The 22,043-nt window shown below is 47.5% G+C and overlaps 1 protein-coding gene across 1 annotated transcript; it reads left to right on the plus strand.

Moving 5' to 3' along the window:
* The first annotated feature begins 985 nt into the window (after window positions 1-985).
* CEP72 (centrosomal protein 72) lies at window positions 986-21,716 on the plus strand. Its single transcript, XM_059694612.1, has 12 exons — window positions 986-1,127; window positions 2,318-2,445; window positions 3,663-3,855; window positions 5,946-6,054; window positions 7,455-7,633; window positions 8,891-9,100; window positions 10,584-10,861; window positions 12,035-12,170; window positions 13,202-13,398; window positions 17,045-17,171; window positions 19,802-19,913; window positions 21,138-21,716. The coding sequence occupies exons 1-12, from the start codon at window positions 1,046-1,048 to the stop codon at window positions 21,295-21,297; spliced, it is 1,911 nt and encodes a 636-aa protein (XP_059550595.1). The 5' UTR covers window positions 986-1,045; the 3' UTR covers window positions 21,298-21,716.
* Window positions 21,717-22,043: the final 327 nt, after the last annotated feature.

Raw genomic sequence — 22,043 nt, forward strand, 5'->3', positions numbered from 1 at the left:
TCCACTCAGCCGGTGGTGAGCGCGGCCGGCCTGGGATGTGCTGGAATCCCTCCAGTCCTGCAGGAAGGGGACTGCGGGGCAGTATCGGGACATACTGTGTTACAGGACAATCTTGACCCAGTGTTACTGAGTGTTCGCCAGTCGCAATAAATCACTCGCACAGGTGCCCAAGGAGCCTGTGTGCCAGGTTTGAAGTTCTGCTCTGCCTAGGATGGGGCACCCTGCATAATCCATCCTGCACCCCACCACCTGGGCTGTGACATGCCAGGGGACGTTACCAACAAGCTGTTTAAAACTGGGGTGAGGAGTAGCAGGGGGGCCCCCATAAACCAGGGGGGGGTAGGAAGGGGCACTCAGGGCGCAGGTTGGGTGGGGCAGATTCAGACCCGGAATGGGGTCGTCCCTAAATCCTGCAGATCTCAAAAGTTCCTCGTGACGCCCCACAAGGACCCAGAGGGACAGACACGCATGAGCTTTCCGGGCAGCAGGTGACGGGCTAGATCCGACCCCAGAGATCGCCGGGAAGTTGAGGACAGAGACGGAGGAGGACTGGCCGCCACCGAGTGGCTACGGCGGGAGAGACCTACGACTCCAGGTGCGGGGGTTCCGCCCAGGACGCCGGCGCGACTGGGAACCCGCAGCGTCCTGCAGTGGGCGGGTCTCCAGGTGGGCAGGTCTCCAGGTAGAGCGGGTCCCTACAAGAAGCGGTCTTTCCTAGGGAGGGCACCGCGCCCAGCCAGCGGCAGCACTCCAGGGGCATCGTGGGCAGAGCTGGCCGGGGTCGCGTCCTGCGCCCTCAGAGGGGCTCCAACTCCACCCAACCCCGTGGCTGGTGGCCCGACCCCTCCCCCCCCCCTCCTCCTAGAGGCCCAGCCATTCCCTCCACCCGCTTTGGTCCTTGGCCACCCCTTTCCGCCGGGTTCCAGCTCCTGGCCCCGCCCACTCCGAGGCCCCGCCCATCCCATCATGACCACGCCCCCAGGCCACCCCTTGGGGCCCTCAGCGGCCCAACTGCGCAGGCGCAGGCCCAGGTCCGTTTGAAAGCATGGCGCCGACGGGCCCGCGGCTGGTGCTGAGCGAGGAGAAGATCTGGGAGAAGAGCGGCCTGTCGCCTCACCGCGACCTGGGTGCGTGGCGGCGGCCGGCCGGCCGGCGGGCGGGGGGCGCGGCTGAGGGCGCAAGCTTCCCACCAGAGGGTCAGGATCGGGCCAGAGAGGCCGGCACAGGGACCGAACGGTCACAGGCAGGGGGTGAGGGGTGGGGGTCCCCAGGGGCATGTGTGCCAAGGAGGAGTGAGGGGGGGAGGGCTGGGCATGGGGGCCTGAGCGGGGAGAGGTGGAAGTGGGGGGAGGTGGTTGGGAGGGGTGGGGGACCTAACTGTAATTGTAGATTTGCCTGTTTCTCCTTTCACTCCGTGTGTGTCGTAGCCGTGCTATTTGTTGCAGACTATTGGGGATTTGTATGTCTTCTTGTTGGAGTGACTCTTGTAGCTAATACTTAATCGAGACATCGTGTCCCGATAATTTTCTTTGTTGAGACATTCACTTTATCTGATGTCAGTGTAGCCACACCAGCTGTACTTCGGTGTTTGCAGGCCATATCTTTCCCCATCTATTTACTATTTTATCTTTTAACCTTCCTATATCATTTTATTTAAAATTAGTTTCTTGTAGATAGTGAACAGTTCATTCATTTTAATGCTCTCTGACAATCTCTGTCTTTTATTGTGTGTTTAGACCATTTACACTTAATGTAATTATCACTAGAGTAGGGCTTACCTATGCCATTTTATTATTTGTTTTCTGTTTGTTCTCATTGTTTTTCTTGTGTTGTTTCCCTTTTCCTGCTTTCCCTGTGGTTTACTTGAATATTTTTAGTTTTCTATTTTTATTTGTCTTTTATATTTCTGAGCATATCTTTTTTAAAATTTTTTTTTATTGGTTTCAGAGAGGAAGGGAGAGGGAGGGAGTGATAGAAACATCTCTGGTGAGAGAGAGAGAATCATTGGTGAGAGAGGAGGATCATGGATCAGCTGTCTCCTGCTCGCCTCATATTGGGGATCAAGCCCACAACCAGGGTATGTGCCCTGTTGGGAATTGAACCGTGACCTCCTGGTTCCTGGTCCACAGGGTGATGCTCACCCACTGAGCTATGCCAGCCGGGCTGAGCATATCTTTTTGTGTAGCGTTTTTAGTGGGGAACATAATCTGAAACTTTATATGCAATTCTTGTTTTTGAGATTATGATATCTCGCTTTTATGATGATTTATTTTCAATTAAAAAATAATGTTAAAATCTCACAATTTTCTTTTCTTAGCTGAACTTCAGTCATTATCTATTCCTGGAACTTATCAAGAAAAGATTACTCACCTAGGAAATTCTTTGATGAGTTTAACAGGTCTAAAATCTTTAGATCTCTCACGCAACTCCTTGGTTAGTCTGGAGGTAAGTTTTAGGTTTGTGTCGTCTTTTTTTCTTTTTTTTTTTTTTTTTAGGAGGGGGAAGGAGAGAGAGAGAGAAAAAGAAACATCGATGTGAAAGAGAAACATTGGTCAGTTGCCCTCCGTATGCTCCCGGACTGGGGATCAAACCTGCAATCCAGGTATTTGCTTTGACCGGGAATCGAACCGGCAACCTTTCGGTGCATGGGATGATGTTAAACCATCTGAGCCACTCTAGTGGGGCTAAGTTTGTTTTTTAAAGGAAAATTTATTCCTATTAATAGCAGTGGAAACTATATTTATAATTAAAAATGCAATGTTTTATACATATGTCTATAATACTTGTAAACTGTATACTTAACAATGATTTAAGTGTGCGGTTGTTTTTCTTGTGTTTACTATGAACTAGATTTCTTATGCATCGCATTATTACTTTACTACTTTGCCAGCCAAAAGTTGTAACTCTCTGATGAAGACCGTTGTATCTTTAAAGGAATAAAATAAATCCCCAAAGATTTATGTGTGTGTGCACATCACTCTCCATCCCTGTATCAGCTGTGTTTTTCTTCAGCCACTTTCTGCACTGCACCTCTGTTTATAGTCTGCCTCTCGGTGGCTGCAGGCCTTTGAATGGCAGGGCCACTGTTGCAGTCTCGCTGCAGGGGGTCTGACCTAGCAGGGGCTCATTCCTGATGAGTGAGTGAGAAGTTACCCAGGTGATGGCAAATGGTGTATATAGAGAGGGGTTCTTGCCTGAAAGAAAGGCAGGACATCACTGCCCTGGATCATGGTACTTTCAGCGCCCCTGACATGGGGGTCAGGAGTCTGCTCAGAGTTAGGCGAGTTACAATCCAGGTTGCACCCAGTGCTGGCTCATCTCTCAGCCTCCAATCCTTAGTTTTCTAATCTGTGAAATGGGAGCAGTAGTAGGGCTTACCCTGTATTGTGTGCAATGGGATGAAGTTATTTGTGTAAATCACTTAGCGTGGTACCTGCCAACTGTCCTTAGTAGTCACAACTGTTGTGAACCTCCCTGAACAGTCATATCACTGTGTGCAGGACAGAAATTGATAGACAAGAACACATTTCATCTTTATGTTCTTTCTATAAATTATAAGTGCATTTGTTAAGTTGGTTGATCACTTCCTACTGGTGGCTCGTTTTTCTATGTGTTTATTTTTAAAAAGCATAAACTCATTCAGCATTGTGTCCTGTTAACAGGGCATTCAGTACCTGGTTGCATTGGAAAGCCTCAATCTCTACTACAACTGCATTTCCTCGCTAGCAGAAGTGTTCCGGCTCCACTGCTTGACTGAGCTCACGGATGTGGACTTCCGACTGAACCCGGTGGTGAAGAATGAGTCTGATTACCGCCTCTTTGTTGTGCACATGCTCCCGAAGCTCAGGCAGCTGGGTAGGTGTGGTGTGCTCACACCCTTGCTCAGTAGAGCCCTGACCGGTGTTTGGTACTCTCAGATCCATCGCACTGTTGATCTCCCTGAAAAGGGAAGTTACTTTCTACTCTGATGGCATGAGTCCCTGTATTACAGGATGGGTCTTGTAGGAGAGCTGCCTGGGAAGGTGCCAGGGAGCCCCATGGCCAGAGATAATTGCCGGGACACCAGGAGCACTGGCATGGGCTGTACTGCTCAGACTCATTCTGGCTTCGCTGTCTAGCTGTTTGACTTGGGCCTGTTCCTGAACTTCTGGTGCCCTGTTTCCATGCATGGCCCCTGGGCATCATCTCAGGCCCAGGTGGACAGCTGGATTCTACTGGCTTTGCATCTACCTGGAGAAATACAGGACTAGAAGTTCAGGTGACTGGGATGAGAGAGGGTGTTCTGTTGGCAGGTACTGCCACCATTTAGGCTTATTAACCCATGTCTCTAAAAAAATAGATCGCTGTGACAGGCCTCACAGGCAGAGCTTGCAGGTTGCCAACTGGACAAGTCCATTCGGGAGGATCACATCCAGGGAAGCCACATCAATGCCTTCCCACCTGCCTCACCACCTACAGGAGGGGTCTTTGCCCTGAGCAGTGAGGCCACTGGCGCTTCCGATGCTCCCTCGCGTCGCACTTCAAGGGGGGAGAGCTGGAGCATGAGTCCAGGGTGCACTGACATGCAGGTCACGGGGAAGGGAGGGAGGGGGCCTCAGACCCTTAGTCTCTTGTGTGAAGGGCGGTGGTAAGTGCTGGGTAGCTGTGGTGCAGGAATATCTGATTGAAGGGTGTGGTCATGTGCCCCAGTGATCACAGCATGTCCTCAATGTGCAGGCCCATTCACTTCTCGGCGAGGCTGGGGATGCATTTGAGGCATCTCCATCTCCTGGGTTCTGACCTAATGACACCAAAGTGAGACCCACATCAGACCAGCATTTGTCAGGGAAGACATTTCTCTACCACTATCCCTGTGGTAAATACTGAGCTGCAGGCAGACCACTGCCACTGTCCTGTCACTTCCAACCAGTGTCTGTAGAAACCCATGTTCTGCATCTCTTGGCTGTGAGTGAATGTATGCACATCTCAACAGTGCATGCATGTCAGCTTATCCCCTGGTCCCCTCTCTGCACGGCCTGGGCCTGGGAGCAGGGCTGGGCTGTGGGTGTGAATAATTGACCTCCAAAGGGTCAAACCTACTTAGAATTTCAATGTTTCATTTTAGTTTTTAGATATGTGGGAGGAATAAGTGCTTCTGTTCTAACTTTTGACTTTAAGTAACTTATAAATAGTTGAATTTGGCTCTTTTTCAGAAGCATTACAATTCTTATTATGGGAAATTTTTGCAATCTTCAGTCTTAAATCATTTGTCATAAAAGTTTTAGGTTCAGAATTGTATAATGTTAGTATAGAGAAGGGAAGTGAGAGTCTTGCCACGTGGGAAAGATATTTTCAGACATGAAAAAGGAACATAATTGAAACTCAAAGTCATCGCAGGACTGGGAGTTGCTGAGCAGAGGCCTCAGGCCAGAGCACACATGTGGGGACAGTTTACACTTATCTTTCTGTTTCCCAGTCCTGAGGATCCAAACACACAGCTAGGCTGTCTCCTCTCCAGTGTGTTCGGAAACCTCACACCAGAGATTCTTAGTGCGCTCTGTGGTTCGAGAACCTCGTGCAGCATCCAAAATGTACCTTGATGGGAGGGAGCCCAGGAGGATGTGCGTGTGTGAACTTGGCTGTGTATTTCTTTTCCTGCGGCAGTAGCCTGCCTCCAAAGCAGTGTCTGAGGAGTGAGCTTTGTGGGAGCAGGGCAGCCCTCTTGGAATCAGCACCCAGCACCCCTGAGAAACCACGTGTAGCCACCAGAGCCCAGCATCCCTTTACTGGGTCTACTCGGGGCTTATGGGGAATGCTGTGGCGGGGTCAGCCCCGAGGGGACAGAAGGCCCGGAACAAGTGGGGGCAGCCTGGTCACGTGTGGTGCACTGCAGGGCGGGATGGGGTGCCGGAGGGTGCACCTGCTTCGTGGTGGTGCTTGCTAGTTTCTCTGGCATTTCTCCCTAGATGACCGTCCGGTGAGAGAGAGTGAGCGGAAAGCATCCCAGTTGCATTTTGCTTCAGAGGAATCACTCGACTCCACACAAAGCCTCCCAGCTGTTTGCAGAGTTGGAAGGTATGGACACGAGTGGTGCTCGGGCTTATCTATTCATCGAATGACTGACTAAAGGATATAAAGCTCTGTATTAACTCACACATGTAAATGTTTTTGTGCTCTGATCGCCACTGAAAGAGCAGACATGCAGGAAAAGGGAAAATGCCCAGATACCAGCTGGGACTCAAGGAGACAGTGGGATGGAGTCTCTCTCTGTTGTCCACATTTTCTATAAATTATGTTTTAATGTTAAAATGTTTATTAAACTAATACATGTAAAATAAATAGCACAGAAGACTTGTCCCCAACAGTCCCCTTTCCCCACTGCCCGGCCCACTCCTCAGAGCAGCCACTTTCGTTCACTTCTGTGATTGTCTCTGCTTCCTTCCTCGTCCCCGGACAATACACATTAGTTGCCATTTTTGGGTGTGCACACTTGAAGCAGGACCTGACAGCTGCATAGCCCCTCCCCACCCCGTGGTGACAGTTTGTGGACTATGCCCTCCTGTATTCTCTGCTCAGTGCCCTGTGGCCAGTGCTCAAGGCTCCGCTCTGGTGAGGCTGTGGGAGCATGTGCCCATCTGTGCCCGTCTGTGCCTTCCCGCTCCTGCCATCTGCATCTTTATGTTTAATTTTAGATTGTCAGGGTCGATAGTATTTAAATGTTCTAAAGCCATAAAGAGTCTTCATGCTTTGTGTATGGTTGATTCTAAAGGCAAAAGTCAATAGACTGTTTATGTTTCTTATAATGTGCTAGGATTATTCACTCCTTGTACACCATTTTGTTTTGTCTGAAGTTTTTAATAGGTTTTTTTTTCTTCTTGCATTTTATGCCTTAGCTTATTTATAAATCCCTTATATGTAGAGGTCAGCCAACTTTTTTTGTAAAGAGCTGGAGAGTTAATATTTTTATTTAATTAAATTAATTTATTTGAAAGTAATTTATGAAATTCTTTTTCTATTTCCAACTTTCAGGGGAAGAATCAAATGATCTCTCCACCCTGACAAAAAGAATTCTTGCTTATTTATTTCCTTTTTTTTCTAACACTTTATCATTTTTTATTACTGTTGATCTACATTATTATTTTAGTTTCAGGTATACATCCCAGTAATTAGACATTACATAACTTACTGAGTGATCATACCAATAAATCTCACACACATCTGACACCATACTTTTGTTCTTGAACAAACCCTAGTGGGACCCTGCACATGCTGGATGGTGTGATGACATCACACACCCTTGCTTTCCATCACCAGTTGTCCTGCTGGGTCCCTCCTCGACCTCACGTTAGTAGAGGCACAAGAGCCATTTCCTGCAGTTACACCAACTGCTCTTCCCAAGAGCTCTTAGCACTCGTGTCCCCGCACAGGGTCTGCTCGGGTTGGAGCGACAGCACTGAGGTGGCTTTTCTTTGCAGGCCGCACCGCTCCAGAGTTAAGTGCACTGACCCCTCAGCCAAGAAGGGCTTAGTCATGGATGCGGATGACGAGGCTGTCCTGAACCTCATTGCCGAGTGTGAGTGGGACTTGAGCAACCCTCCTAGGAGTACAAGTTCCAGCCAGAAGGAGCAAGAGGATGACTTCCATAGTTCCCAAGGTACACTGCTCCAGCCGAAGCCCAGTGGGTCCAGCTTGCTCTGGGCACAGTTGTACTTTTTAGGAAGCTTACCTTTAAATGTATAACCTTCATGAAGTCCTGCGAACTTGTAAATATCAGTAATTTGGATTACAGAATTATAAAAGAAAAAAGTCATGTATTTAAGTCGAGTATAGTCATACACTACATGGTGGTTTAAATTGTATTCTTCCTCAGATCAATTCCAATTGTAGGGAGGGGGTAAAAGGTCCAAGTGGGCAAGACGATAGCATGTGCTGTGGCCAGTGGAACGGGCGTCTGTGTCAGCCACAGGGGGTGCTCACTTAGCGTCAGGGAGCACTTAGAGCTCGGGCTGACGGCTTAGAACTTTAAACCTGGCAAGCTCATTGTGAAGCCTTCCAGTGCATGTGTGAATGTCATTACTGTGCCAGGGACTCTTTCCCACTTGGACTTCTGTATAAGCTTTAGCACCATTTCTTCCTCCATTATGAGTTTCTGAGAGCTTTTCATGAAGACGACAACAGGCTGAGGTGTAAGTTTGGGCTGAAATCCCAGGATTCACCTGCTGGCACAAAGACATCTGCTCTTTGGGTATCCTTGCCAGCTCTTAGATTTTCCTTCTTTTTTATTCTGGTTGTTCTTCTGAGTAAATATTAATATTTAATTGTGGTTTTAATTTGTATTTCAATAAAGTCCAGTTTATCAGTTTTTTCTTTATATGATTTGTGCTTTTTCTGTGCCCTGAAAAAAAAAATCTTTGTCTGTCCCATGCTCGTGAAGATTTTCTCCTGTGGACGTGTAGGTGTCCTCAGGTCCCAGTGCTCAGGTCTGTGCTCCTCCACGCTTAGAGTGGCTTTGTGACCGTGGTGAGCGATGGGTCCGGTTGTCTCCCCCTCTCCCCCACCCCATATATCCAGTTGTGCTAGTGCCATTTGTTGAAAAGACTGTCTTTCGTCTCATTTAATAACCCCGACACATTTGTTAATTCCGTTAACCTGAGTCTCTCTCTGGGTTCTGGATGCTGTTTTATCTGTCATCATGTCTGTCTTTGTATCGATGCCGCACTGTCTTGACTCCTGTTAGCACTGTTTGCAGTGACTGCTAGACTCACTACAGGTTTGGTGGTTGCATCATTAACCCACTCAGTCATCTTTTTCTTATTTAATTGATACACTTAATAGATATAATACACTGCCAGAAGCTTAAAAGGTAATTTTTAATGAACTAAAACTTTTAAAATGTTCTTTAATAAAATAGAATCCAGACATCTATTGAGTCCTCACTTAGTCCAGCACCAGTGTGGGGACTCCATAAAGAAGGGCCACGAGAAGAGAAAAAGCAGCTCCAGAGGATGTTGTCCAGAAAAGAGGCTTCAGAACCAGTACTGTGGAGAGCTCCCACCCCAGCAGGGAGACCCGCCCGGGGCCTGCTGCTCCGGACATCACGTGCACTTCCTCCCTCACCCAGGTAATCGCACGCAACAACTGCCGTTGACTCCTTCTTAATCATTATTTCTCCTATTCTCTTTCTTTATTTGTTTGTGGAACTTTCTAAAATGTCTTAGGAAAGAACCTTATACACTGAAATTTAGAATACAACCACCCTGGCCGGATGGTTCAGTTGGTTGGAACGTCCCTTCCTACGATTCCCCATCAGGGTGCAGGTGAGAGACAGCTGATCGATGTTTCTTGCATCAATATTTCTTCCCCCACCTCCCCTCCCACTCCACCCCTTCTTTCTCTCTCTCCCCCTTCCTTCTCTAAAAATCAATGGAAACATATCCTTGGGTAAGGATAAAAAAATTTAGAATATTCATATTTCAGATTCCTAGTTTGTGAGTTCTTTGTTGCTTTTCTCTACACACACACACACACACACACACACACACACACACACACACCATACACACATACTTTTTCTCCCTCTCCCTCCCTCTCACTCACACACGTACAATTTCTTATAACTGCACGGGCCCAAGTTATGACAATAGCTGTATTTTAAAAATTAATGATGAAGAAAATTAATAAGTTAATTGAGAGTGTTGTGTGCACACATGTGACAAAAATGTCAGAAAACTTCCCAATATGAGTGAACCTAGCACCTTCCTGAGGCTTGTTCAGGTGAGTTCTTCAGAGTTGGGGTGGGTTGTGGTGGTGACCTGCCCAGGTTGCCTGTGGCCACTGCAGAGCAGGGTGTAGTGCTGAGTCCAGGTAACACACACCCTATTATATTCTCTATTTTCATGGTCCTGGTTGCTTTTACCTTATATCCTGAGGCTTCATAATGATGCTGTGGTGTATGGGTGCACAAGACCTCCATTTCTGTTGATGGTCAGAATTCATCATTTCACCTTTGTTCACAAGGTGCATGTGCTTGACCTTTAGACCTCTTTATTGACCTGTAGTCCTTGTGAATTCCCAGAGTGAACACAGAAAGGCTGCCATGGCAGAATAGGAAGTTTCATATCTACATCATCCAGACCCCCAAAGTCAGCACTGACCACATTTGCTCTGTTGTACGCTCGCCCCGCCCTGTGTACATGTGTATGTGCATGTTTCTGTGTGTGCATGCACATGTGTGCATGTATAGATGTATGTGTGTCCTTATGTATGTACGCACACACTCTCTTTGTCAGCAGATGTGGGGCCATGTCCCCTGAGGTAGGGAGGGTTCCAGGAACTAAAGTTAACAGAATCTCCTAAAGGAACAAATTGTTGAGTCCTCTTCTAATTTCCAAAATTTTAGGTTTTTACTCATCTTTGTTATACGTAATTCTGGCAAGAAAACATATAATCATCTGTCAATTAATTTGTCAAAGTTATTACTTCAGTCTTGTCACTCTGATGGATTTTCCATATGTGCACACATGCATACACATAGTGCATGCACCGGTACCACTATGCCCAGAGAACTTGGTCTGATGAGGGTTGTATTCTCCCCTGTGTTATAGACTGCAGAGACGTTGAGAACTCAACCTCCACTTCTCAGACGACTAGTTTGTCAACACAAAAGGTGTTAAATCCTTTGCCTGGTCTTGAAAAGTACAGGAAGCGGAGAATGCCTGGAGGGAGATTCCAGGCGCCTGCAGACCAGGAATGTCTCAGCTGCCTGGAGGAGAGTCTGAGCAGGCAGAACGGCTCTGAGAGCAGGAGCGAAAGGACCTGTTCTCACCTGGAGGCGTCTGAGTCTGAAGAGCAGAGGCCCCACAGCACGAGTGGCGCCAGGGAGGTGAGCAGAGAGCTGAGGGTGACTGGATGTTCTAGTTGAGGGGCTGCTGTCTTTGGTAACACCCTGTCTTCTATTTTCAGCATTGACTGTGATCCCAAGATAAATACAGCTCTTAAATGCACTTTTTCTTGGTGTTTGTCACCTCTCTATTTTGCTAGAAATGTGCTTCCATGCACTGGGACCCAGACATGGCAGGCTGGCTTCCCAGCTGGTCACTGCAGGCTGTGGGTCAGCGTGTGGCTTTACAGAGGGCCTGCTGTCATCCATTCTTACATGCAGTCTCTCACTGTCTGGGTTGAGGGAAGGAAGGAAAATGGGATGTGTCCAGGCCTTTCCTGTCTGCCAGGGGACAGCACCAGGGGCAGAGCTGCGTCGCAGACTTGCATACTCGCTGTGGGGCGGGGACTTTATAGGAGGGGGTGCTGCCCAGGGCTCCCTCTCCTCTCGGCTCAGCTATGACCTCATGGTGGTCGTCCTTATGGAAAGGGCACAGCCCGTGCTCCTCATGTGTGTGACTGCACTGTGTCCACCCTGAAGACCTTGGCTCTGTACTCATGCCTGTCACCCTGGCCCAGTGTCTGGATTCAGCTTCTGATGGAGGTGCTTGTGCCGAACACTCACTGGGCTGGTCTCAGCCTCAGTTCTAGGCAGCAAGGTGCCAGGCCTTAGTGCTACCATGCTGACCAGTTATAGGATACTAGAGGTCTGGTGCATGAATTCATGCACAGGTGGGGTCCCTTGGCCTGGCCGTCAATCGAGGCCTATTGGGGGGTCAGCCAGCTGGGGGAAGGGACCTTGGGAGGTTGGCTGACCGGCCCCCCAATTGGGGCCTATCAGGAGGGCCGGCCGGCCAGGGGGAAGGGCTGTGGGAGTTGGCTGGCCACTGGAGGTTGGCTGTGGGAGCTCACTGACCACCAGGGAGCAGCTCCTGCGTTGAGCATCTGCCCCCTGGTGGTCAGTGCATGTCATAGCGACTGGGCAACCAGTTGTTCTGGTCGTTCCGGTCATTCTGGTCGTTCAGTCTTAACAGTCACTTGGGCTTTTATAGAGAGAGATGGGCTGTCCTGCCCCTGGTGTGAACTTGGGCCGAGCAGTGCTCCCTTGGCATATGGTGTTAGGAGCCTTGTGTTTCAGGAACTGAAATCCTGTGTCATGGTTTTGTTTCCATTGCAGGTGTCTCCCAAACTCCTCTCAGCTGTGCCACCTGGGAAGGCCACCATGGGGGTGGCGCTCCTAGAATCACTCCTCGACCTGGTGGACAGGTACTGGAGTGGCTGCAAGTCCCTGCATAGCAACGAGGTGTTCCTGGGTGAGTTGGGAAGGGACAATCAGCTCATTGGGTAGCATTGTGTTAGTGGGTACTTGTTCTCCCATGGGGTTCTGGGTTCCTCACATGCTGCACTCTCCTCATCAGCTGTCACTGTGGCTGCACTGCAGGGAGCACCCTGACAGTGTCCTCTCAGTAACTGGGGGCTCCCCTAAGGTGTAGCTTTTGGTTTTCCCAGCCACTGACTCTGGTGTTTGGGGAGATGCCTTGTTGCCTGGTTTTGTTGGAAGTGCCATTCACAGGTATTTGGTTCTGTGGCTGTGTTTTCATGTGGGGATTTGGAGAGGTTAAAAAGCTGCTACTGTCTTCTTCGAACTGGTATTTGCCAAGCTTTTGATGGAAATTAAACTTTGATGGAAATGACTGAGGTCCAGGAGGATGGCCCCTCCCCTGAGAGGACTTTGGTTTGCTCTCATCTGATGCCTGGGTGCAAGAGCACATTGGAGTCCCGTCACCCAGAGTCAGAGTGAAACAGGGTGCTGCATCCCCAGTGAGACACCTCTCTCCTCCTCAGTCTGCGGTGCAATGTTCAGTGTCCCACTGGGAGTGGGGACCTGCCAGCTCTCTCCTTTCAGGGAGACCCTGGGCCCTGCTTGAAGCTGCCATCCTAGCCACACCAGAGACTCGTGAGCATTTCAGAATCAGGATGCCCCAAGAATGCTGATCCCATAAATCTGTACCCTCTCGGGGTAGCAGCAGGGCTGTTGAAGCTCAGAGTGTGGTGGGCTGCTAGGGCATTCGGCCCAATCATCCTAGTGGTAGCCTTCTCCTGGGGGGTACCTTTTCTCAAGAACAAAACTTTTTTCTGCTCTTTTCTGCCTCCCATGCTTGACTGGATGTAAAACAGCCTGAGTGAAGGTAATGTCAGTGGTACCTTCGTCCCTTTCCCAGTCCCCATGCCTGTCTGTGTTTTTAAGGCATGTAGTGTGTGTTATTCAAAATGTATTGAACATATTTTGTTTACACATTCTTTTGGCATAAATGCAATAATAATACTTGATTTTTACTTCTAGCTCAGGCAAGACATGTTTTGTCATCTGTTCAAGATTCTACAGCAACTCAGGACAGTTCGACAACTGCGAGTGAAGAAATTAACTACCTGACTCTTGAAAATAAATCTTTACAAAATCACCTTGTTGAACAACAGCAGCAATATAGTGAGAAGATGAGTGAGGTTGTGTCGGAGCTCAATAATACTCGGAAAGAGATGGTGAGCCACACCCTTGCGTTTCCTTTTCACAGATGGGGTAAAAACATTGTTTTGACTTCACAGAATGAGGGGAGATTCTCCATTCTGCACTTCCCCTTAGCTGCTGCCGGGCTACAGCACTGGGGCTCCTCTTCCCTTCCAGGATCACAAACCCTCCCCACAGGCTTTCCCCACCTGGGGGGACTCTGGCCTGACTTTGTATCACTCCCAGACCCCACAGCAACAGCAATTTGCAGATGGAAGCATTGCCACTTCTCCCAGCTCTACCTCTTTTGACTGGTTGCCTTCTCTTCTGAGAGAGGGTGAGTGGGAGAGACAAGAGAAGATGAAGCTGGGCTTAAGGGGTGGGGGGGGGTGGGGTTGTGGCTCCATGTTCCCTGGCCCAGGTTCCCCAGACCTCTGAGGAGAGAGGTTCCAGTTAGCTGTGTGATCCTAGGGTTCCTGCTCCTGTCCTGCTTGCAATAGTCATAGGACCCAGGTGTCCTATTGGACTTGAGGGAATTTCCACCACCAGGTGGCACCAAAGGGCAACAGAGCCAGCACAGCTGGGCCTACTAGCTGAGCCTAAGACTCCTGGCGGTTAGGGATGCCCTTGTCCTTTGTAACCTCACCATAAGACCATCATACATAAACGTCGACATTAAAAAAGAAGAAAGATCTCAAATTTACAACCTAAATTTAAACCTTATAGAACTAGAAAAGAAAAACAAAGTAAACCCAAAGTTGACAGAAGGAAGAAAATAAAGATCAGAGCAGAAATAGAAAATAGAAAAGCAATAGAAAAAATCAACAAAACTGAGTTGGGTTTTTGAAAAAATATATATACAAAATCAACAAACCCCTAGCTAGACTAAGAAAAGTAAAAGAGAAGAATAAAAATCAGAAATGAAAGAGGAGACATTACAATATATGCCTCAGAAATAAGTAAAAATCAGAAAGGACCATTATGAATGATTATATGCAAACACATTAGGTAACCTAGAAGAAATGGATAAATTCCTAGAAACATGCAACCTACCGCGATTATATCAAGAAGAAATAAAACCTGAACAGACCAAAAACAAATAAGGAGATTGAGCAGTAATCAAAAAGCTCCCAAAGAAGAAAAGCCCTGGACCAGATGGCCTCACGGCTGAGTTCTACCAAACATTGAAAGAAGAATTAGTACTGAATCTTCTTAAACTCTTCCAAAAAATAGAAGTAGAGCTACAACTCTCAAACTCATTTTATGAAGCAGCATCACCTGATTTCAAAGCCAGACAGACACCACAAGAAAGAAAACTACAGGCCAATATGTTTGATGAACACAAGTGTAAAACCCTCAATAAAATACTAGAGAACTGAATTCAGCATTACATCAAGAAGATTATTCACCGTGATCAAATGGGATTTTCCCCTGGAATGCAAGGCTGGTTCAACACATGCAAATTAACATTCCACATTTACAGACTGAAGGATAAAAACCACACAATCTCAATGGCTGTAGAAAAAGCATTTGACAAAGTTCAACGTTAGTTCATGATTAAGAAAAATAACTTCACAAAATAGGTAGGTAAAGAACATGTGTATCTACAACATGAATTCAGCCTGCTTTAAAAAAGGAAATCCTGCCATTTGCAACAACATGGATGGACCTCGGGTTAAGTGAAGAAAGTCAGGCAGAGCAAACTGCATGATCTCACTTCTGTATGGGATAGTAAAAAGTTGGAGGCTACCTGCCCAGGTGGACCATAAAGGCCTGGGTTCTGCCTGTACTTTTGCTGTGGCGACCATGGGGCCTTCTTGGAGGAGGTAGGGCTTGAGTAGCCAGCCACTACATCTGTTCCCCTCAGCACCAGCACTGTGGCTCCTGTTGAAGCACACCCCTCACCAGCAAACATGGGAAGGTGGGTGCTCCCTTGTAAGCTGGACTACCCCTTTTCCTGTCCTCTCTGCTGACAGGTAAGATGCATGCTTACAGTCATGTGCCACACAACGACATTTCAGTCAATGCCAGACTGCACATATGACAGTGATTCCATAAGATTATAATGAAGCTGAAAAGTTCCTATCACCTAGTGATGTCATAGCTGCCCTGACGTCATAGCACAAAAGTTGTAAAAATCACCAGGGCTGTGGTGATATGGGCAACGGCTTTAGCCAGGGTGTGCCTGCGGATGACATTGGGGAGCTCCTAAAGGTGGTGCTGTGGGACCGACTACTGAGGAGTTGTTGGAACAGGAACAGGAATGCATAGCTGAAGAAGAAGCAAGAGAAAAGGAAGCTGCAGAAGATGAAGAACCCCCAAGAAAATTCACAGTGCAGGGTTAAGCAGAAGCTTTTGCAGACCTCAACTAGCTCCTTAAAAGGTTAGAAAACATGGGCCTCAACACCAAAACTTTTTCATTAATAGAAGGCTCGTGGTGCATTGTCTGCTTACAAGCAAATTATGATGGAAAAAGGAAGCAGGCTGAGCAAACCACCATGGTCATACTTCTACAAAGAGTGATGTCCTCAAGTAGAGCCTCAGGCAGGTCCTTCAGGAGGTGTTCCAGAAGAAGGCATTGTTATCGCAGGACATGACAGCTCCATGCCTGTTATTTCCCTGCAGACCTTGTGGGACAAGATGTGGAGGTGGACAACAGTGATTCTGGTGATCCTGACCCTGTGTGGGCCTCATGTGTGAGTTTGTGTCGCAGTTTTTAACAAAAAAGATTAATAAATAAAAAAACAAAACATTTTTTGCAAAAAGATCTATAAAATAAGGATATAAAAAAACATTTTTATACAGCTGTATAGTGTGTTTGTGTTTTAAGCTAAGTGTTATTATGAGTAAAAAAGTTTTAAAGAATTTAAGTTTATAAAGTAAAAAAGTTATAGTAAGTTAAGGTTAATATACTATTTAAGGAAAAGTATTTTTTGTAAATTAGTGTAGCCTAATGTACTGTGTTTATAAAGTCTACAGTTGTGTACCATAATGTCTTAGGCCATCACTAACCACTCACTCACTGACTCACCACGGCAACTTCCAGTCCTGCAGGCTCGGTTCATGGTGAGTGCCCTACACATGCATACCATGTTTTCTCTTTTTTTAAAATATATTTTTATTGATTTCAGAGAGGCAGGGAGAGGGAGAGAGAGATAGACACATCAATGATAAGAGAGACTCATTGATTGGCTGCCTCCTGCATGCCCCCCACTGGGGATCGAACCCACAACCCTGGGCATGTGCCCTTGACCGGAATTGAACCTGGGATCCTTTGGTGCACCGAGCCAAACCAGCTAGGGCCCATGTTTTCTCTTTTATACCTTATTTTACTGGACCTTTTTTGTGTTTAGGTATGTTTAGACCCACAAATACTTACCATATGTTACAATTGCCTGCATTATCCAGTACAGTAATATGTTGTACAGGCTTGTAGCCAGTATACAGTGGGCTGTACCATCTAGGTGTGTGTACACAAAATGATGAAATAACGCATTTCTCAGAACCTATCTCTGTTGTTATGTGACAAGTGACTGTACAGCTTTTCACACTGTGATTCAGAATTCTGATACGTAAAAGGAAACGACTATCTGGTTATTTCAAAGGATTTTATTTAATTTTCTATGTGCATCTTGTTGAAATTGATTTGTCATTTTAAAATGTATTGTTCTGTGACCTTAGGATGACTTGAGGCAACATTTAGACAGATCTTTGGAGGAGAATAGTAGCTTAAAGTCGCTCTTGTGCAGCATGAAAAGAGAAGTAAAAAATGCAGATGCTTCAGCTGCGTTAAACTTGCAGATCACTGGTGAGTTTATGATCTGTTTGGGACCACTACTTGGTGAAATGTACGTGTTCAAACACTCATGAGCTTATTTTAAATTATTACCAGAATTAAGAACCAGCAAATAATGTAAAATGGGTATTGGAGCCCACACCCTTGGTTAGTCTGAGTTGCCTTGGCTCATGAATGATGCGCATGCTTGCCCATGGCACGCTCAGGTGTATATGGAAGGAGAGCTGTGCCTGAGGGAGAGGCGCCTCCCCTGTGGGCTCCGACAGGTCCTCACTGCTCCAGTCCTTTGACTCCTTAGGAGCTCAGGGATCATCCCATGGCTGTGGCGCCATGGACGGTGGTGCCAGCCTGTCTGCCCCTGGCGTGTGCAGGGTACTAGCCTTCTGCTCAGCCTTGTCTGTCCCCAGCAGGCGCAGTGGCCTTTCTCCTTGATCGCTGTACCTTCCAGACCCAGATCATTTTCATTTTCCTCTCTCCACTTCTTTGATTCTGTTTTGCCATTTTACAAAAGCCCACTCTCAGTATCTCAGGTTCAGACACTGGGCTTAGAATGAGGAGGTGTTGGTGGTATCTGTTTTCCATGGTAACTCTCTGGGTGAAATGGGGTCTCTTGAAAGTTTTAATTTCACTGAAGAAGGACAGGTTGAGCATCTTTTCCCATTCTCACCTCTCAGGGATCCAAAAGCTTTTATTTAACGATCCAGATAGTAGCTATTTCAAGGCCTTACAAGTGGCCTCTGTCCCGAGTACTTTCTGTGGCCTTTGTCACATGAATGCAGCCACAGAGAGTTGCCCTGGTCTGTCCTTGCCCATTGTGTTTACTGGGCTAGTTTATTGAGTGGCAAGAGTTGTTTACAGTCTTCTCTTTTTAAAATTCTTCTAAAAGAATAGTAGAGAGAGAGGAAGGGAGAGGGAGAGAAACATCAATGCAAAAGCACAATATGGATCAGCTGCCTCTTGCACGCCTCCCACCAGGGATAGAGCCCACAATCCTGGCATGTGCCCTTGACCAGGAATCTAACCAGCAGCCTCCTGGTGCACTGGACGATGCCCAACTAACTGAGCCACACTGACTGGGGCTGAATTTTTATTTTAAAACTTCCCCCTTTGTACCTTCTGTTTCTTTGAGATGTCATTGGCATGTTCACTGCTCTTAGGTTCCTTCTAAGTTCAGCCTTCATTTTGCCTTCTTGCCTGAGCTCAGCCACCCCCTTTCTAACATTGTCTGATTCTGACTTTAGTTCATTCTGAAACCGTTGTGGTTTTGATCTGTTCTGGGTGTGGCTTTTGTTGTGCTCATACCATAACTTTTGTGGGGTTTGACCTCAGTACGTCTCTATTGTTCACAGTGAAGTGAAGTCTGTTCTGAATTTCTAGAAGGAGCAGGGCAGACAGCTTCTCTAACTTCACAGATAAATATGGTGGCCTCCTTTGCCCTGGACCCTTCATCATCTGTTTCTCTGCAGAATGGCTCTGTTCTAGGAGGGACTAGGCAGGTCAGCCCCAAGGGGTCATGGGTTGCTCCAGCCCCTTCAGACCACACAGGACACCTCCCACTCCACCCCTGGGTTCATCACATTAGAGGAGGCTGAACCCCTCATGCCAGCCCTGTTACCTAGTTAGCCTACGAGGATTTCCCAGGAAAACGGGACACTTGGAGGTGCTCCGTCCTCAGGTCAGCTGCCCCACTGCTGAGTGCACCCACCCAGACGTGGATACCATGCAGGGCCGTGGCTGCCTCGTTAGGGGTCTTGAGGCTACCTGGTCACCAGGTGCTATAGTGTTGTCTGTGGGGTTCTGGTCTTGTCATCTAGTTACTCTTGGCGTCAACTAGTGTAGGGTACTGAGCTCTGGCCCATGCCACCACTGCCCTCTTCCCAGAGGCTCAGCATGCCCTCCAGGGAGGTTTGGGTGGACACAGATTCTGAGTAAGGTTTTCTTGTCCAAGTGCAGGAGGACGCCCTCCATCGCTGGGGTGATCTTTGTGAGAAGGACCCACTGTCAGTGTTGGCATCCCTTTGCCATTACCTTCCCGAACTGGCTTTCTCAGTGTCAGTCGTGTGGTTTGGCAGTGGCATGTCTACATGTGGAGTTATTGTGTCCTGGTTATCCTCGGTTTGGATTTAGGAGCCAATAAATAGTAAAGTTCTCCCCCACCCCCTCCTGCCTTGAGAAGGAAACCCAGAGAGAGGCAACACCCTATAGATGGAATACAGGCACATGCTCTGTCATGGCTGGACATGGGGCCAGAGACCTGTGGCCACACTGGGCTTCCAATGGCTGGCAGTTGCTTCTCCTGAAAGCCTCAGGTCCTCCCCTTGCCAGAGCTTGATGCTCTGTGGAAAAGAGGCCTTGAGGCCCACCTCTGTCATCACTGGACCCTCCACACAGGGGCGGGTTCCTCAGGGATATCTGCAGGGCAGATCCCCGCAGCTTCAGCCCAGGAGGGAGCCAGAACTGGGTCCTGGGGTAGACATGGCTGCATGTGTTCACCCCTGCCTTTGAGTTCCTTACAAAAATTCATCTTTTCTAAGCTATATTCTTTTTCTTGTGTCCCAGGTCCAGTTTAAACTCGAATTGTTTTAATGTTCCAAATGTCTAAATGAATTTCACTAAATAGTACTACCTATTTTCTTTATCAGGGCTTCAAACAAATGTGAAGAGGCTCTCGGGTGAAATTGTGGAGTTGAAGCAGCACCTTGAACATTACGACAAGGTCCAGGAGCTCACGCAGATGCTGCAGGAGAGCCACAGGTGCGGGCGGGGAGGGGAGTGAGGCGTGGAGCCGAGGCAAGGGAGGGTCCAGGAGCTCACGCAGATGTTGCAGGAGAGCCACAGGTTCCGGGGTGGGTTGGGGGTGGGGGCTGTGGAGCTGAGCAGTGGAGGGTGCAGGAGCAGCAGCTGCTGGTGGCCAGTGTTCTGGGCCCGCATGTGTTGCTGTGCTGACTTGGCACTTCCATGAGCTTTTCTTTCTGCTGCAGTATTCTGAGAGGTGAGGGGCATGTGAGTGATGGTGAGTGATGATGCGGGTCTGTGTTCCCTGAGAGATGGGACTAAACTGAGACTAGATGGAGCAGCAGAAGGAAGGAAATGGGACACCGTCACGGTACAGGGAAGTGGCAGGCAAGGCAAGATCACTCCCTGGAGCCCTACGGCCCATCTGTGGCAGGTCACAAGGTATTGGCACCATGGGATTCATGTGGACAAGGCAGGGTGCAGAGCCTCTAAGTGCAGTGGAGTGGGGTTCACCAAGAGGTGTCCACTCTGAGCCTCTGCCTGGCCAGTGGCTGTTTCTGTGGTCTAAGCAAACAGGGCTGCCACCTGCATGGGGGGTTGTCAGTGGGGAGACCTGTGTGGAGAAAATGGCCCTGCTTTCGCCCATTTCTTGTGATGCCACAAATGTGCTTGAGTCATTGCTGACCAAGTGAGTAGTGCACTTTGGCAAAATACAATACCACTTTCTTTCTGAAGTCCCCTCTATAATTAAAAATGGTTAACAATATTTAAAAATGAGGACTTTTCAGTTGTACTATTACACTGATACAATGTCAGGATTTTTTAAAGGGTCCTTTATATTTGACTGAGAATTAGAAATACTTCAGTGTGGAGTCTTTTCTAGAATTAGAACATTGTTTTGCTGGCCATAGACTATGACAAGTCTTTTCAGTAAACCATGCATGGCCAGAGCATTGAGGGATCCATCTATCCATGCTGAGTTGGATCCATTTCATGGATGCCGCCAGTGCTCGCAGGGCAGGTGATGGCTGAGGGGTTGAGTCAGACTTGCCCGCCCCCCCCTGGTCTGGAGGCAAGGGGCAGATGGGTAGTCGCCAGGAGAGATCAGGAGGGGACAAGTTCGTGGGCCTGGGCATGGCTGGGGCATGTGGGGTCACCAGGCAGGCTTGGCCCGGTGAGAGAGAGCGCTGCTGGAGAGGACAGCAGCAGAGCCGGGACATGGCTGCCCTGTGTTCTCTCCAGTTCCCTGGTCAGCACCAATGAGCACCTCCTGCAGGAGCTGGGCCAGGTGCGGGCTCAGCACAGGGCCGAGGTGGAGCAGCTACACTGGAGCTACAAGGAGCTCAAGAAGACCATGGCCCTGTTCCCAGTCGGCAGCACCCGCCTCAGTGGCTGCTCCTAAGCCTGACCGTCCTAGTGTGGCGTGCATGTGTGTTTTCTTTACCTGGTGTCGTCGTTGATGAGAGTTGGTTCTTCTGTTTGCAGTTATCTTGTGATTTCTGAAATGTAATCAGGGCCCACAGTTCAGTTTGCTAAGACATTCTAAAAAGACAGGATTAATCCAGGCCCTTCACACGTTTTGAGACAAAACACTGACATATTTTAAGACAAACAGTTTGTTAATTTTTCATCAAATGTCTTAAGATAAAAAAAAATCTTGTGTTTTTCTGCCTAATGTAAAAGAGAACTATGTATGATGATTAAAGAAAATAATTTATTGTATAATAAGCAGTTCTTATTTAATAAATTAATACATTGTTCTAAAAAGTGGCTCTTCATAAATTATAACTGATTTTATCATTGAATTATTTTATAAAACAAGTTATGTACCATCATTGGTGAGCAGAAAAAAGTTAAGTTCCAGGACTTAATAAAAGTAATATTTATAGTGTGGGAAACATAAAAAAAAAACAACAAAAAACAAAAAAAACGTTTTGTGATATTAACATCCTACAGTACAAATATCTACCCATGCTCTGGCTCTCTTGCTTACAGTGTATTTCTGAAAATTATGTCAGAACAAGGCATAAAATTAGATTTTTTAGTTTGAAAACTTTGTATCTTATGTAATATTCGCTTTCTTTGGTAAAACAAAGGAATTTTTTAGAACAATGTTTAATTGATTGAGGAAGAACGGGCCTCGGAGAA

This window comes from Myotis daubentonii, chromosome 4, assembly GCF_963259705.1.
Source record: "Myotis daubentonii chromosome 4, mMyoDau2.1, whole genome shotgun sequence".
NCBI classification, from domain to species: Eukaryota; Metazoa; Chordata; class Mammalia; order Chiroptera; family Vespertilionidae; genus Myotis; species Myotis daubentonii.

Coding starts and splice junctions, on each gene's coding strand:
- CEP72 (XM_059694612.1), top strand. CDS start 1,046: ATGGCGCCGACGGGCCCGCGGCTGGTGCTGAGCGAGGAGAAGATCTGG. Junction 6,055..7,454: donor GCTGTTTGCAGAGTTGGAAG/GTATGGACACGA, acceptor TTTTCTTTGCAG/GCCGCACCGCTCCAGAGTTA. Junction 19,914..21,137: donor ATGCTGCAGGAGAGCCACAG/GTGCGGGCGGGG, acceptor TGTTCTCTCCAG/TTCCCTGGTCAGCACCAATG.